General features: G+C 54.6%; 3 protein-coding genes across 3 annotated transcripts; all 3 read left to right on the top strand.

Moving 5' to 3' along the window:
- Positions 1-964: 964 nt before the first annotated feature.
- On the top strand, positions 965-3,717 carry LOC128899639 (adenosine 5'-monophosphoramidase HINT2-like). Its single transcript, XM_054179257.1, has 4 exons — positions 965-1,061; positions 1,491-1,927; positions 2,436-2,540; positions 3,358-3,717. Exons 1-4 carry the CDS (start codon positions 965-967, stop codon positions 3,520-3,522), a joined length of 804 nt encoding a protein of 267 aa, XP_054035232.1. The 3' UTR covers positions 3,523-3,717.
- Positions 3,718-5,771: 2,054 nt separating this feature from the next.
- LOC128899638 (adenosine 5'-monophosphoramidase HINT2-like) lies at positions 5,772-8,501 on the top strand. The gene is made up of 4 exons (XM_054179256.1): positions 5,772-5,868; positions 6,273-6,709; positions 7,218-7,322; positions 8,142-8,501. The coding sequence occupies exons 1-4, from the start codon at positions 5,772-5,774 to the stop codon at positions 8,304-8,306; spliced, it is 804 nt and encodes a 267-aa protein (XP_054035231.1). The 3' UTR covers positions 8,307-8,501.
- Positions 8,502-10,556: 2,055 nt separating this feature from the next.
- Positions 10,557-13,296, top strand: LOC128899637 (adenosine 5'-monophosphoramidase HINT2-like). The gene is made up of 4 exons (XM_054179255.1): positions 10,557-10,653; positions 11,073-11,509; positions 12,018-12,122; positions 12,941-13,296. Exons 1-4 carry the CDS (start codon positions 10,557-10,559, stop codon positions 13,103-13,105), a joined length of 804 nt encoding a protein of 267 aa, XP_054035230.1. The 3' UTR covers positions 13,106-13,296.
- Positions 13,297-15,270: the final 1,974 nt, after the last annotated feature.

Genomic DNA, 15,270 nt, shown 5'->3' with positions numbered 1-15,270 from the left:
CGCCTCGCAGGCAACGTTGCCGACGCTTTGCTCCAAAGCAGAGAGAGCAAAGGGTTATTAAACAGTGATCCACTGAAGAAGCGTAGAATCCTAGAGCAGCCTGGGTGGGAAGGGGCCTCGAAAGATCACCTGGTACAACCTGTTGCTGGAAAGGGAGCCTAGATGAGAGATGACATATTGCATAATAATAGCATCAACAATTGAAAGTCAGGGGCTTCTAGAAAAATAAGGTTGGAGGCAAGCTTCCAGGTATCGCCTGATGTAGGCCCCTGTCCCAGGAGAGAATAAACTCTACCTAGGTTATTTCTGACAGCTGTCTGTCAGCCTCTCCTAAATATTCTGAGAGTTTTGCTATGGCTCTGAGTGTCATTCATAGATTTTACGACGCAGGGAATTAATTTCTCCCACAGACACCTTCCAAAATGTAAAAGTGTTACTTCTGATACTTGGAGACGCAGTTGTCGGTTTCTTATTAAAACCCCCAAAACAACAAAAGACAAGAGCCTCCCCCACCCCCCACCCCACCCCCCCAAAAATCGCAAAGCCTTGTTTCTCGCTCACTGACTAGAAGGTGGATTAGCTGAAAACAACCTAAGGATTTTTGATGTAATCACCTTCCCTGCTTTGTTAGACCTCTGGCTTTGGTAGAGTCGCTACCTGTGTTTAATTGCAATCACATTCAAGGCTTATTAAAGCGTGGGAACATTCAAATATTATGACGTAGTTGGAATGCTTGAAAGGTGCCCAACGCGGTTATTTTGTGACCGTGTTCCTCGTAAGGAAACTTGATTGGTCAGCAGGAGAAACGACATTTATTCATAGATCCGTTTACAGCTGTGAAGGAATGACAGAAATCGTTTGGGAAACGGGAATAAAGTCCCCCGTAGTCTATTGGAGCAGAGGTGAAATTTGCCATTGACACGGTGAGACAGCAATACGCGTACAAGTCGACTGCTTGAAACAAATGCTGTTGCCCTTTCAGAGGAAACGTCTTAAGGCAGAAGCGCTGTGGACGACTCAGCCGAGAACTGCGCGTGCAGGGACAGCCACGCGTCAGGCCGGTTTGAGCTGCACCATCCCCAGGGCACCACAGGACACCACAGACCGCCCTCGGGCTAGCTTTGGCGACAGCCGCCTACTGTTCTAGGAGCCCCTACCCATCTTAGCGCAAATCCTATCTTGATCCGCCCTCAAGCCACCAGTGCCGGGGACACACTTTGTGCTTTATTTTCTCCCAGGAGGCGTGCAGCTTAGAGACGTCTGCAGCTGAAGCGGGGCTTTCAGGCAACCGCTGAGAGCAACTTCTGTTGGTTGTGCGAAACGTTCTGGAATATTAAAACCTGGCCTATTTTGGCCTGGCCCGGCCCGGCCCGGCTCGGCTCGGCTCGGCCCGGCCCGGCCCGGCCCGGCCCGGCCCGGCCAAAGCAGTCATTTGACTGGAGGGAGCAGCACCGGAAAGGCGCCAGCACGTCTGGGGTGGACTTGACGAGAAAGAGTACTTCTAGCCAGAGCGGCCTCTTCTGAGCCCTCGTGGAGCGCCCATCGCGTCGCGGCACTAGGCGGCACAGATCCCGCCGCGGCGGCACGCCCAACGTCTTCTGTCTCCGCGCCCAGGTCGGATCCCTCCGCGCCCCGCGGCAACGCAAACTCCCTGAGCCCCGGCAAGCGCCAGGTCGAGGAGGGCGGGCCCGCCAAGGGTCAAGCGAAAACGACAGGCGAGACAGCCAATCGAGACGCGGGATCGGGCGGCAGCGATGTGGCGAGCCAATGGGCGCCGCGGAGGGCCTGGCCGGGTGGAGGAAGCGCGGGGGCGACGGCGGGCGTCGTCGTGGCCGAGGAGATTTTCGGGGCGCGGGCCGTCCAGCCCGGTGGTGTCTTCGGGAAGGTCATCGGAAGGCGTTCCGCCGCCTACGTCATCGACGAGGAGGTAGCGGCGGCTTTGCTCTGTGCGCGGTTCCTCTTCCCTTGCCCCCCCTCCCCCGCCCCCCGCGCTCGTAGGCACGCTGAGCCGAGGACCCGTTGCGCGGTGCCCGGGAAGGCGGCAGGGCGGGAGGCGGCGTTGCTGCGGGTGGGTGGAGGGACGGGGCCTCTCTGGGTTGTGGCGCTCTCTACTGCACCGTCCCGAAAAGATCGCGCTTAGGAAATGATCAACCCAAAGGAAAACGCCCGGGAGGTCACCGATGTGAAGTACTAGCCCGTCTCCTTGCCCCCATCATCGTGCGGGCCGAATCCGTCTTCCGGAGGGGTCTCTGTAAAGATGTTGTATTTTGCCTATGGAAAGTATTAATAGCTCGTAAGAAAAATCAACGTGTCGGCTTGCGTTTGGGGTATCTGGCAATCTGCTTCTGTAGGAGTTCTGTGGGGCCTATGGCTTTGCTTAAGCTATTGCCTTTCTCTGGAGCCAGTGGCAGTTTAACTCTTTGCTCTCCCTCCAGTGCCTTGTGTTCCTCGATCTTTCCGCCCACGCCCCGCCGCTTTTCCTGGTCATGCCCGCGGAGCCAATTATCAGGTTATCTAAAGCAGAAGATTCTGGCCAATCCGTAAGTACCGTGGAAGGTTTCTGTACGCTAAACCGTAGCGGTAATTAGTTCCTAATTGACTATAGACTCTTTCCCATCCCCCCTTTTCTTCTTGATAGGGCACAGTAGGCTATTTTGGGGGGTTCTGGTGCTACAGTTCCAAGCCTGTAGCTTGGAAGGGAGTTGAGCTTTTTGACTCAAAGTAGCCGTATAAAGCAACGCCCATCCCTGGGTACGCGCTTCCGGTGCAAAATGCAGCGTTGTTTTGGAGCGCGGTCTGTTGCCTGCTGTCGTGCTTTAGAGTAAGAGTAGCAGTACTTTGTCTAATCTGGAGGAGAGGGCTTGGGGGTTTTGGCAGGTCAGGGGCGAGGAAGGGCAAAGCTGGTTGAGAGGTGCTGGATGCTTCCCCTTTTAGCCCTAGAAGTCAATTTCAAAGACTCTGTAGCCCCATGCAAAAGGCAGCCTAAAGTTTGTTTCCCACCAGAGTCGCTCATGTTGCCCAAAGATACAACGGAGGGGGGGGTGCTTCAAGCTGGAGACAAACTCAGCTTCTGAGGCTGTTTTGAAGTGCTTGGAAAAGACTGCATAGCTTTTTCCCCACCCCCACAGCGTGCATGATCGGTCTTTGTAGCTTTGCATGGACGATGTCAGTTGGAGGCGGGTGGGCGTCGGGCTGGCCGTCCCGTAATTTGAAGCACGGGGCTTGAATTGGTAGGAAGGGGCTAACTGGTTTCTCTGGGTGGTTCTCTTGCTTTCGTTCCTTCCCTTCCTGCCCTCTCCCCAAGTTGTGTGTGGCTTTTAGTTTTCGTTCTTTATGGTTTTGTACTTCCTTCTCCAGCTTCCTGGGCGTTTGGTGACTGTCGGCAAGAAGCGTGCCGCTCGCCTGGGCCTGAGCGATGGATTCCGGGTGGCTGTGGATGAAGGGCCCGAGGGTGGGCAGTCCGCCTCTCGCGTACATCTACGTATTGCGGGCGGCCATCGTTTGGGCTGGCCGCCTGGCTAAGATGCTTGCCGCGCAAGAGTTGCTGCAGGTGGACAAATCGGCACCGAATGGATTTCGTCTGTTGCCCGTCGATCCAGCCACCGTTGACGTCTGAGCTTTGGCGAGGCGTGTCCGCGGGAGGTAATAAAAGCTTTGAGCAGCATTTGCACAATAAAGATTTAACATGGGGATATCAACTCCGTCCCGTGCGTCTCACTGAGGGGAAATAGTTCTGCAAGTTAAAAGGGGGTCTCCCCGGGGTGTAAGTATTGCGGAGCGTGTCAGTCTCTTTAACAGCCTTCTAGAGCTAGAGAAAGACTCGCCCAGTCATTTGAAGCGTGACGCTGGATCCAGCACGCAGTCTCCTGCGTCGTGTAGGAAGCTAGCTCTTAGCTTTTTGGAAGGGGTACGCAAACGCACGTAAAGCTGGTGTAGGCTGCTGCTGAACCTTCAGAAAATACTGTACGTGACGCTCCAGGCGTGCCGCACGAAGGGTGCTTTGGGCACAGCGCAATGTGTTGGAAGCATCCGCCTCCCGTTGGAGCGCTTTATCAGTGGCCGTGGGCTAAGGCCCCGTTGGTATCCCTTTTCTGGAGAGGAGGGATATGGTGGGAGCAAGCAATTGGCCTGAATGGCAGGTGCGGTGCTGTGGGAGCACTGCTCGGCAGTAGCCAAACCACGGGTGCCTTATCAACACCCTTCTAGCTACGACTACAAAGCACAGCGCTACGAGGGCTGCTACGGGGGAAGTTGCCTCCATCCATCCCACCCAGACCCAAGCCCAAACCGATGCTACAGCGCAGGGATGCAGCCAACTTCATCTTTCTTTAACAGCTATCAAATACAGGGAGATTGGGCGTGGGCGTGCAGGGCTATCCTTTGTTGCCCTGGAACGCTCCGTTACCCGGGCACCTGAGACGCCCACCGTGAGGAGTCCTCGTCCCTTCAATAGCCCCGAGCGGTCAGGTGAAGTTTGGTGATGGGGGTGTGTCAGTAACCCCAGAGCTTCACCCTTATTTAATCTTCCCCGGGAGGAGGTGGAAAGGATTGACCTGAAGGAGGTGGAAAGGGGCACGTGATGGTTCCTTGAAACCGCACTGGTGCAGTGTTTGCTTACTGAAGAGTGGAGCTAGGTAAGGTCTCTTGTTCTGTCCGTGTAAAATGCCTCGGGTATCTAGAAAGAGTTCCCGCTCCGGGGGGCGGGGGAATTAATTTTGAAGAAGCTCGCTGTGGCTTATACGTTCAGAGAGACTGCCTGGAGACCATAGGTTTTAGAAGCCTGTGGCGCCTGGTGGAATTGATGTCTCGCCTCGCAGGCAACGTTGCCGACGCTTTGCTCCAAAGCAGAGAGAGCAAAGGGTTATTAAACAGTGATCCACTGAAGAAGCGTAGAATCCTAGAGCAGCCTGGGTGGGAAGGGGCCTCGAAAGATCACCTGGTACAACCTGTTGCTGGAAAGGGAGCCTAGATGAGAGATGACATATTGCATAATAATAGCATCAACAACTGAAAGTCAGGGGCTTCTAGAAAAATAAGGTTGGAGGCAAGCTTCCAGGTATCGCCTGATGTAGGCCCCTGTCCCAGGAGAGAATAAACTCTACCTAGGTTATTTCTGACAGCTGTCTGTCAGCCTCTCCTAAATATTCTGAGAGTTTTGCTATGGCTCTGAGTGTCATTCATAGATTTTACGACGCAGGGAATTAATTTCTCCCACAGACACCTTCCAAAATGTAAAAGTGTTACTTCTGATACTTGGAGACGCAGTTGTCGGTTTCTTATTAAAACCCCCAAAACAACAAAAGACAAGAGCCTCCCCCACCCCCCACCCCACCCCCCCAAAAATCGCAAAGCCTTGTTTCTCGCTCACTGACTAGAAGGTGGATTAGCTGAAAACAACCTAAGGATTTTTGATGTAATCACCTTCCCTGCTTTGTTAGACCTCTGGCTTTGGTAGAGTCGCTACCTGTGTTTAATTGCAATCACATTCAAGGCTTATTAAAGCGTGGGAACATTCAAATATTATGACGTAGTTGGAATGCTTGAAAGGTGCCCAACGCGGTTATTTTGTGACCGTGTTCCTCGTAAGGAAACTTGATTGGTCAGCAGGAGAAACGACATTTATTCATAGATCCGTTTACAGCTGTGAAGGAATGACAGAAATCGTTTGGGAAACGGGAATAAAGTCCCCCGTAGTCTATTGGAGCAGAGGTGAAATTTGCCATTGACACGGTGAGACAGCAATACGCGTACAAGTCGACTGCTTGAAACAAATGCTGTTGCCCTTTCAGAGGAAACGTCTTAAGGCAGAAGCGCTGTGGACGACTCAGCCGAGAACTGCGCGTGCAGGGACAGCCACGCATCAGGCCGGTTTGAGCTGCACCATCCCCAGGGCACCACAGGACACCACAGACCGCCCTCGGGCTAGCTTTGGCGACAGCCGCCTACTGTTCTAGGAGCCCCTACCCATCTTAGCGCAAATCCTATCTTGATCCGCCCTCAAGCCACCAGTGCCGGGGACACACTTTGTGCTTTATTTTCTCCCAGGAGGCGTGCAGCTTAGAGACGTCTGCAGCTGAAGCGGGGCTTTCAGGCAACCGCTGAGAGCAACTTCTGTTGGTTGTGCGAAACGTTCTGGAATATTAACACCTGGCCTATTTTGGCCTGGCCCGGCCCGGCCCGGCCCGGCCCGGCCCGGCCCGGCCAAAGCAGTCATTTGACTGGAGGGAGCAGCACCGGAAAGGCGCCAGCACGTCTGGGGTGGACTTGACGAGAAAGAGTACTTCTAGCCAGAGCGGCCTCTTCTGAGCCCTCGTGGAGCGCCCATCGCGTCGCGGCACTAGGCGGCACAGATCCCGCCGCGGCGGCACGCCCAACGTCTTCTGTCTCCGCGCCCAGGTCGGATCCCTCCGCGCCCCGCGGCAACGCAAACTCCCTGAGCCCCGGCAAGCGCCAGGTCGAGGAGGGCGGGCCCGCCAAGGGTCAAGCGAAAACGACAGGCGAGACAGCCAATCGAGACGCGGGATCGGGCGGCAGCGATGTGGCGAGCCAATGGGCGCCGCGGAGGGCCTGGCCGGGTGGAGGAAGCGCGGGGGCGACGGCGGGCGTCGTCGTGGCCGAGGAGATTTTCGGGGCGCGGGCCGTCCAGCCCGGTGGTGTCTTCGGGAAGGTCATCGGAAGGCGTTCCGCCGCCTACGTCATCGACGAGGAGGTAGCGGCGGCTTTGCTCTGTGCGCGGTTCCTCTTCCCTTGCCCCCCCTCCCCCGCCCCCCGCGCTCGTAGGCACGCTGAGCCGAGGACCCGTTGCGCGGTGCCCGGGAAGGCGGCAGGGCGGGAGGCGGCGTTGCTGCGGGTGGGTGGAGGGACGGGGCCTCTCTGGGTTGTGGCGCTCTCTACTGCACCGTCCCGAAAAGATCGCGCTTAGGAAATGATCAACCCAAAGGAAAACGCCCGGGAGGTCACCGATGTGAAGTACTAGCCCGTCTCCTTGCCCCCATCATCGTGCGGGCCGAATCCGTCTTCCGGAGGGGTCTCTGTAAAGATGTTGTATTTTGCCTATGGAAAGTATTAATAGCTCGTAAGAAAAATCAACGTGTCGGCTTGCGTTTGGGGTATCTGGCAATCTGCTTCTGTAGGAGTTCTGTGGGGCCTATGGCTTTGCTTAAGCTATTGCCTTTCTCTGGAGCCAGTGGCAGTTTAACTCTTTGCTCTCCCTCCAGTGCCTTGTGTTCCTCGATCTTTCCGCCCACGCCCCGCCGCTTTTCCTGGTCATGCCCGCGGAGCCAATTATCAGGTTATCTAAAGCAGAAGATTCTGGCCAATCCGTAAGTACCGTGGAAGGTTTCTGTACGCTAAACCGTAGCGGTAATTAGTTCCTAATTGACTATAGACTCTTTCCCATCCCCCCTTTTCTTCTTGATAGGGCACAGTAGGCTATTTTGGGGGGTTCTGGTGCTACAGTTCCAAGCCTGTAGCTTGGAAGGGAGTTGAGCTTTTTGACTCAAAAGTAGCCGTATAAAGCAACGCCCATCCCTGGGTACGCGCTTCCGGTGCAAAATGCAGCGTTGTTTTGGAGCGCGGTCTGTTGCCTGCTGTCGTGCTTTAGAGTAAGAGTAGCAGTACTTTGTCTAATCTGGAGGAGAGGGCTTGGGGGTTTTGGCAGGTCAGGGGCGAGGAAGGGCAAAGCTGGTTGAGAGGTGCTGGATGCTTCCCCTTTTAGCCCTAGAAGTCAATTTCAAAGACTCTGTAGCCCCATGCAAAAGGCAGCCTAAAGTTTGTTTCCCACCAGAGTCGCTCATGTTGCCCAAAGATACAACGGAGGGGGGGGGTGCTTCAAGCTGGAGACAAACTCAGCTTCTGAGGCTGTTTTGAAGTGCTTGGAAAAGACTGCATAGCTTTTTCCCCACCCCCACAGCGTGCATGATCGGTCTTTGTAGCTTTGCATGGACGATGTCAGTTGGAGGCGGGTGGGCGTCGGGCTGGCCGTCCCGTAATTTGAAGCACGGGGCTTGAATTGGTAGGAAGGGGCTAACTGGTTTCTCTGGGTGGTTCTCTTGCTTTCGTTCCTTCCCTTCCTGCCCTCTCCCCAAGTTGTGTGTGGCTTTTAGTTTTCGTTCTTTATGGTTTTGTACTTCCTTCTCCAGCTTCCTGGGCGTTTGGTGACTGTCGGCAAGAAGCGTGCCGCTCGCCTGGGCCTGAGCGATGGATTCCGGGTGGCTGTGGATGAAGGGCCCGAGGGTGGGCAGTCCGCCTCTCGCGTACATCTACGTATTGCGGGCGGCCATCGTTTGGGCTGGCCGCCTGGCTAAGATGCTTGCCGCGCAAGAGTTGCTGCAGGTGGACAAATCGGCACCGAATGGATTTCGTCTGTTGCCCGTCGATCCAGCCACCGTTGACGTCTGAGCTTTGGCGAGGCGTGTCCGCGGGAGGTAATAAAAGCTTTGAGCAGCATTTGCACAATAAAGATTTAACATGGGGATATCAACTCCGTCCCGTGCGTCTCACTGAGGGGAAATAGTTCTGCAAGTTAAAAGGGGGTCTCCCCGGGGTGTAAGTATTGCGGAGCGTGTCAGTCTCTTTAACAGCCTTCTAGAGCTAGAGAAAGACTCGCCCAGTCATTTGAAGCGTGACGCTGGATCCAGCACGCAGTCTCCTGCGTCGTGTAGGAAGCTAGCTCTTAGCTTTTTGGAAGGGGTACGCAAACGCACGTAAAGCTGGTGTAGGCTGCTGCTGAACCTTCAGAAAATACTGTACGTGACGCTCCAGGCGTGCCGCACGAAGGGTGCTTTGGGCACAGCGCAATGTGTTGGAAGCATCCGCCTCCCGTTGGAGCGCTTTATCAGTGGCCGTGGGCTAAGGCCCCGTTGGTATCCCTTTTCTGGAGAGGAGGGATATGGTGGGAGCAAGCAATTGGCCTGAATGGCAGGTGCGGTGCTGTGGGAGCACTGCTCGGCAGTAGCCAAACCACGGGTGCCTTATCAACACCCTTCTAGCTACGACTACAAAGCACAGCGCTACGAGGGCTGCTACGGGGGGAAGTTGCCTCCATCCATCCCACCCAGACCCAAGCCCAAACCGATGCTACAGCGCAGGGATGCAGCCAACTTCATCTTTCTTTAACAGCTATCAAATACAGGGAGATTGGGCGTGGGCGTGCAGGGCTATCCTTTGTTGCCCTGGAACGCTCCGTTACCCGGGCACCTGAGACGCCCACCGTGAGGAGTCCTCGTCCCTTCAATAGCCCCGAGCGGTCAGGTGAAGTTTGGTGATGGGGGTGTGTCAGTAACCCCAGAGCTTCACCCTTATTTAATCTTCCCCGGGAGGAGGTGGAAAGGATTGACCTGAAGGAGGTGGAAAGGGGCACGTGATGGTTCCTTGAAACCGCACTGGTGCAGTGTTTGCTTACTGAAGAGTGGAGCTAGGTAAGGTCTCTTGTTCTGTCCGTGTAAAATGCCTCGGGTATCTAGAAAGAGTTCCCGCTCCGGGGGGCGGGGGAATTAATTTTGAAGAAGCTCGCTGTGGCTTATACGTTCAGAGAGACTGCCTGGAGACCATAGGTTTTAGAAGCCTGTGGCGCCTGGTGGAATTGATGTCTCGCCTCGCAGGCAACGTTGCCGACGCTTTGCTCCAAAGCAGAGAGAGCAAAGGGTTATTAAACAGTGATCCACTGAAGAAGCGTAGAATCCTAGAGCAGCCTGGGTGGGAAGGGGCCTCGAAAGATCACCTGGTACAACCTGTTGCTGGAAAGGGAGCCTAGATGAGAGATGACATATTGCATAATAATAGCATCAACAATTGAAAGTCAGGGGCTTCTAGAAAAATAAGGTTGGAGGCAAGCTTCCAGGTATCGCCTGATGTAGGCCCCTGTCCCAGGAGAGAATAAACTCTACCTAGGTTATTTCTGACAGCTGTCTGTCAGCCTCTCCTAAATATTCTGAGAGTTTTGCTATGGCTCTGAGTGTCATTCATAGATTTTACGACGCAGGGAATTAATTTCTCCCACAGACACCTTCCAAAATGTAAAAGTGTTACTTCTGATACTTGGAGACGCAGTTGTCGGTTTCTTATTAAAACCCCCAAAACAACAAAAGACAAGAGCCTCCCCCACCCCCCACCCCACCCCCCCAAAAATCGCAAAGCCTTGTTTCTCGCTCACTGACTAGAAGGTGGATTAGCTGAAAACAACCTAAGGATTTTTGATGTAATCACCTTCCCTGCTTTGTTAGACCTCTGGCTTTGGTAGAGTCGCTACCTGTGTTTAATTGCAATCACATTCAAGGCTTATTAAAGCGTGGGAACATTCAAATATTATGACGTAGTTGGAATGCTTGAAAGGTGCCCAACGCGGTTATTTTGTGACCGTGTTCCTCGTAAGGAAACTTGATTGGTCAGCAGGAGAAACGACATTTATTCATAGATCCGTTTACAGCTGTGAAGGAATGACAGAAATCGTTTGGGAAACGGGAATAAAGTCCCCCGTAGTCTATTGGAGCAGAGGTGAAATTTGCCATTGACACGGTGAGACAGCAATACGCGTACAAGTCGACTGCTTGAAACAAATGCTGTTGCCCTTTCAGAGGAAACGTCTTAAGGCAGAAGCGCTGTGGACGACTCAGCCGAGAACTGCGCGTGCAGGGACAGCCACGCGTCAGGCCGGTTTGAGCTGCACCATCCCCAGGGCACCACAGGACACCACAGACCGCCCTCGGGCTAGCTTTGGCGACAGCCGCCTACTGTTCTAGGAGCCCCTACCCATCTTAGCGCAAATCCTATCTTGATCCGCCCTCAAGCCACCAGTGCCGGGGACACACTTTGTGCTTTATTTTCTCCCAGGAGGCGTGCAGCTTAGAGACGTCTGCAGCTGAAGCGGGGCTTTCAGGCAACCGCTGAGAGCAACTTCTGTTGGTTGTGCGAAACGTTCTGGAATATTAAAACCTGGCCTATTTTGGCCTGGCCCGGCCCGGCCCGGCTCGGCTCGGCTCGGCTCGGCCCGGCCCGGCCCTGCCAAAGCAGTCATTTGACTGGAGGGAGCAGCACCGGAAAGGCGCCAGCACGTCTGGGGTGGACTTGCCGAGAAAGAGTACTTCTAGCCAGAGCGGCCTCTTCTGAGCCCTCGTGGAGCGCCCATCGCGTCGCGGCACTAGGCGGCACAGATCCCGCCGCGGCGGCACGCCCAACGTCTTCTGTCTCCGCGCCCAGGTCGGATCCCTCCGCGCCCCGCGGCAACGCAAACTCCCTGAGCCCCGGCAAGCGCCAGGTCGAGGAGGGCGGGCCCGCCAAGGGTCAAGCGAAAACGACAGGCGAGACAGCCAATCGAGACGCGGGATCGGGCGGCAGCGATGTGGCGAGCCAATGGGCGCCGCGGAGGGCCTGGCCGGGTGGAGGAAGCGCGGGGGCGACGGCGGGCGTCGTCGTGGCCGAGGAGATTTTCGGGGCGCGGGCCGTCCAGCCCGGTGGTGTCTTCGGGAAGGTCATCGGAAGGCGTTCCGCCGCCTACGTCATCGACGAGGAGGTAGCGGCGGCTTTGCTCTGTGCGCGGTTCCTCTTCCCTTGCCCCCCCTCCCCCGCCCCCCGCGCTCGTAGGCACGCTGAGCCGAGGACCCGTTGCGCGGTGCCCGGGAAGGCGGCAGGGCGGGAGGCGGCGTTGCTGCGGGTGGGTGGAGGGACGGGGCCTCTCTGGGTTGTGGCGCTCTCTACTGCACCGTCCCGAAAAGATCGCGCTTAGGAAATGATCAACCCAAAGGAAAACGCCCGGGAGGTCACCGATGTGAAGTACTAGCCCGTCTCCTTGCCCCCATCATCGTGCGGGCCGAATCCGTCTTCCGGAGGGGTCTCTGTAAAGATGTTGTATTTTGCCTATGGAAAGTATTAATAGCTCGTAAGAAAAATCAACGTGTCGGCTTGCGTTTGGGGTATCTGGCAATCTGCTTCTGTAGGAGTTCTGTGGGGCCTATGGCTTTGCTTAAGCTATTGCCTTTCTCTGGAGCCAGTTGCAGTTTAACTCTTTGCTCTCCCTCCAGTGCCTTGTGTTCCTCGATCTTTCCGCCCACGCCCCGCTGCTTTTCCTGGTCATGCCCGCGGAGCCAATTATCAGGTTATCTAAAGCAGAAGATTCTGGCCAATCCGTAAGTACCGTGGAAGGTTTCTGTAAGCTAAACCATAGCGGTAATTAGTTCCTAATTGACTATAGACTCTTTCCCATCCCCCCTTTTCTTCTTGATAGGGCACAGTAGGCTATTTTGGGGGGTTCTGGTGCTACAGTTCCAAGCCTGTAGCTTGGAAGGGAGTTGAGCTTTTTGACTCAAAAGTAGCCGTATAAAGCAACGCCCATCCCTGGGTACGCGCTTCCGGTGCAAAATGCAGCGTTGTTTTGGAGCGCGGTCTGTTGCCTGCTGTCGTGCTTTAGAGTAAGAGTAGCAGTACTTTGTCTAATCTGGAGGAGAGGGCTTGGGGGTTTTGGCAGGTCAGGGGCGAGGAAGGGCAAAGCTGGTTGAGAGGTGCTGGATGCTTCCCCTTTTAGCCCTAGAAGTCAATTTCAAAGACTCTGTAGCCCCATGCAAAAGGCAGCCTAAAGTTTGTTTCCCACCAGAGTCGCTCATGTTGCCCAAAGATACAACGGAGGGGGGGGTGCTTCAAGCTGGAGACAAACTCAGCTTCTGAGGCTGTTTTGAAGTGCTTGGAAAAGACTGCATAGCTTTTCCCCCACCCCCACAGCGTGCATGATCGGTCTTTGTAGCTTTGCATGGACGATGTCAGTTGGAGGCGGGTGGGCGTCGGGCTGGCCGTCCCGTAATTTGAAGCACGGGGCTTGAATTGGTAGGAAGGGGCTAACTGGTTTCTCTGGGTGGTTCTCTTGCTTTCGTTCCTTCCCTTCCTGCCCTCTCCCCAAGTTGTGTGTGGCTTTTAGTTTTCGTTCTTTATGGTTTTGTACTTCCTTCTCCAGCTTCCTGGGCGTTTGGTGACTGTCGGCAAGAAGCGTGCCGCTCGCCTGGGCCTGAGCGATGGATTCCGGGTGGCTGTGGATGAAGGGCCCGAGGGTGGGCAGTCCGCCTCTCGCGTACATCTACGTATTGCGGGCGGCCATCGTTTGGGCTGGCCGCCTGGCTAAGATGCTTGCCGCGCAAGAGTTGCTGCAGGTGGACAAATCGGCACCGAATGGATTTCGTCTGTTGCCCGTCGATCCAGCCACCGTTGACGTCTGAGCTTTGGCGAGGCGTGTCCGCAGGAGGTAATAAAAGCTTTGAGCAGCATTTGCACAATAAAGATTTAACATGGGGATATCAACTCCGTCCCGTGCGTCTCACTGAGGGGAAATAGTTCTGCAAGTTAAAAGGGGGTCTCCCCGGGGTGTAAGTATTGCGGAGCGTGTCAGTCTCTTTAACAGCCTTCTAGAGCTAGAGAAAGACTCGCCCAGTCATTTGAAGCGTGACGCTGGATCCAGCACGCAGTCTCCTGCGTCGTGTAGGAAGCTAGCTCTTAGCTTTTTGGAAGGGGTACGCAAATGCACGTAAAGCTGGTGTAGGCTGCTGCTGAACCTTCAGAAAATACTGTACGTGACGCTCCAGGCGTGCCGCACGAAGGGTGCTTTGGGCACAGCGCAATGTGTTGGAAGCATCCGCCTCCCGTTGGAGCGCTTTATCAGTGGCCGTGGGCTAAGGCCCCGTTGGTATCCCTTTTCTGGAGAGGAGGGATATGGTGGGAGCAAGCAATTGGCCTGAATGGCAGGTGCGGTGCTGTGGGAGCACTGCTCGGCAGTAGCCAAACCACGGGTGCCTTATCAACACCCTTCTAGCTACGACTACAAAGCACAGCGCTACGAGGGCTGCTACGGGGGAAGTTGCCTCCATCCATCCCACCCAGACCCAAGCCCAAACCGATGCTACAGCGCAGGGATGCAGCCAACTTCATCTTTCTTTAACAGCTATCAAATACAGGGAGATTGGGCGTGGGCGTGCAGGGCTATCCTTTGTTGCCCTGGAACGCTCCGTTACCCGGGCACCTGAGACGCCCACCGTGAGGAGTCCTCGTCCCTTCAATAGCCCCGAGCGGTCAGGTGAAGTTTGGTGATGGGGGTGTGTCAGTAACCCCAGAGCTTCACCCTTATTTAATCTTCCCCGGGAGGAGGTGGAAAGGATTGACCTGAAGGAGGTGGAAAGGGGCACGTGATGGTTCCTTGAAACCGCACTGGTGCAGTGTTTGCTTACTGAAGAGTGGAGCTAGGTAAGGTCTCTTGTTCTGTCCGTGTAAAATGCCTCGGGTATCTAGAAAGAGTTCCCGCTCCGGGGGGCGGGGGAATTAATTTTGAAGAAGCTCGCTGTGGCTTATACGTTCAGAGAGACTGCCTGGAGACCATAGGTTTTAGAAGCCTGTGGCGCCTGGTGGAATTGATGTCTCGCCTCGCAGGCAACGTTGCCGACGCTTTGCTCCAAAGCAGAGAGAGCAAAGGGTTATTAAACAGTGATCCACTGAAGAAGCGTAGAATCCTAGAGCAGCCTGGGTGGGAAGGGGCCTCGAAAGATCACCTGGTACAACCTGTTGCTGGAAAGGGAGCCTAGATGAGAGATGACATATTGCATAATAATAGCATCAACAATTGAAAGTCAGGGGCTTCTAGAAAAATAAGGTTGGAGGCAAGCTTCCAGGTATCGCCTGATGTAGGCCCCTGTCCCAGGAGAGAATAAACTCTACCTAGGTTATTTCTGACAGCTGTCTGTCAGCCTCTCCTAAATATTCTGAGAGTTTTGCTATGGCTCTGAGTGTCATTCATAGATTTTACGACGCAGGGAATTAATTTCTCCCACAGACACCTTCCAAAATGTAAAAGTGTTACTTCTGATACTTGGAGACGCAGTTGTCGGTTTCTTATTAAAACCCCCAAAACAACAAAAGACAAGAGCCTCCCCCACCCCCCACCCCACCCCCCCAAAAATCGCAAAGCCTTGTTTCTCGCTCACTGACTAGAAGGTGGATTAGCTGAAAACAACCTAAGGATTTTTGATGTAATCACCTTCCCTGCTTTGTTAGACCTCTGGCTTTGGTAGAGTCGCTACCTGTGTTTAATTGCAATCACATTCAAGGCTTATTAAAGCGTGGGAACATTCAAATATTATGACGTAGTTGGAATGCTTGAAAGGTGCCCAACGCGGTTATTTTGTGACCGTGTTCCTCGTAAGGAAACTTGATTGGTCAGCAGGAGAAACGACATTTATTCATAGATCCGTTTACAGCTGTGAAGGAATGACAGAAATCGTTTGGGAAACGGGAATAAAGTCC

Source organism: Dryobates pubescens (genome assembly GCF_014839835.1).
Source record: "Dryobates pubescens isolate bDryPub1 chromosome W unlocalized genomic scaffold, bDryPub1.pri SUPER_W_unloc_1, whole genome shotgun sequence".
Lineage (NCBI taxonomy): Eukaryota > Metazoa > Chordata > Aves > Piciformes > Picidae > Dryobates > Dryobates pubescens.
The sequence above is the reverse complement of the archived record's forward strand: the minus strand, read 5'-3'. Positions and strand labels throughout refer to the sequence as shown.

Bases quoted from the DNA above. Each gene is read 5' to 3' on its own strand.
- LOC128899639 (XM_054179257.1), top strand. From the start codon at position 965: ATGCTGTTGCCCTTTCAGAGGAAACGTCTTAAGGCAGAAGCGCTGTGG. The intron at 1,062-1,490 runs GTTTGAGCTGCA...GGACTTGACGAG, and splicing joins GACAGCCACGCGTCAGGCCG to AAAGAGTACTTCTAGCCAGA. The intron at 2,541-3,357 runs GTAAGTACCGTG...TTCCTTCTCCAG, and splicing joins CAGAAGATTCTGGCCAATCC to CTTCCTGGGCGTTTGGTGAC.
- LOC128899638 (XM_054179256.1), top strand. From the start codon at position 5,772: ATGCTGTTGCCCTTTCAGAGGAAACGTCTTAAGGCAGAAGCGCTGTGG. The intron at 6,710-7,217 runs GTAGCGGCGGCT...CTCTCCCTCCAG, and splicing joins CCTACGTCATCGACGAGGAG to TGCCTTGTGTTCCTCGATCT. The intron at 7,323-8,141 runs GTAAGTACCGTG...TTCCTTCTCCAG, and splicing joins CAGAAGATTCTGGCCAATCC to CTTCCTGGGCGTTTGGTGAC.
- LOC128899637 (XM_054179255.1), top strand. From the start codon at position 10,557: ATGCTGTTGCCCTTTCAGAGGAAACGTCTTAAGGCAGAAGCGCTGTGG. The intron at 11,510-12,017 runs GTAGCGGCGGCT...CTCTCCCTCCAG, and splicing joins CCTACGTCATCGACGAGGAG to TGCCTTGTGTTCCTCGATCT. The intron at 12,123-12,940 runs GTAAGTACCGTG...TTCCTTCTCCAG, and splicing joins CAGAAGATTCTGGCCAATCC to CTTCCTGGGCGTTTGGTGAC.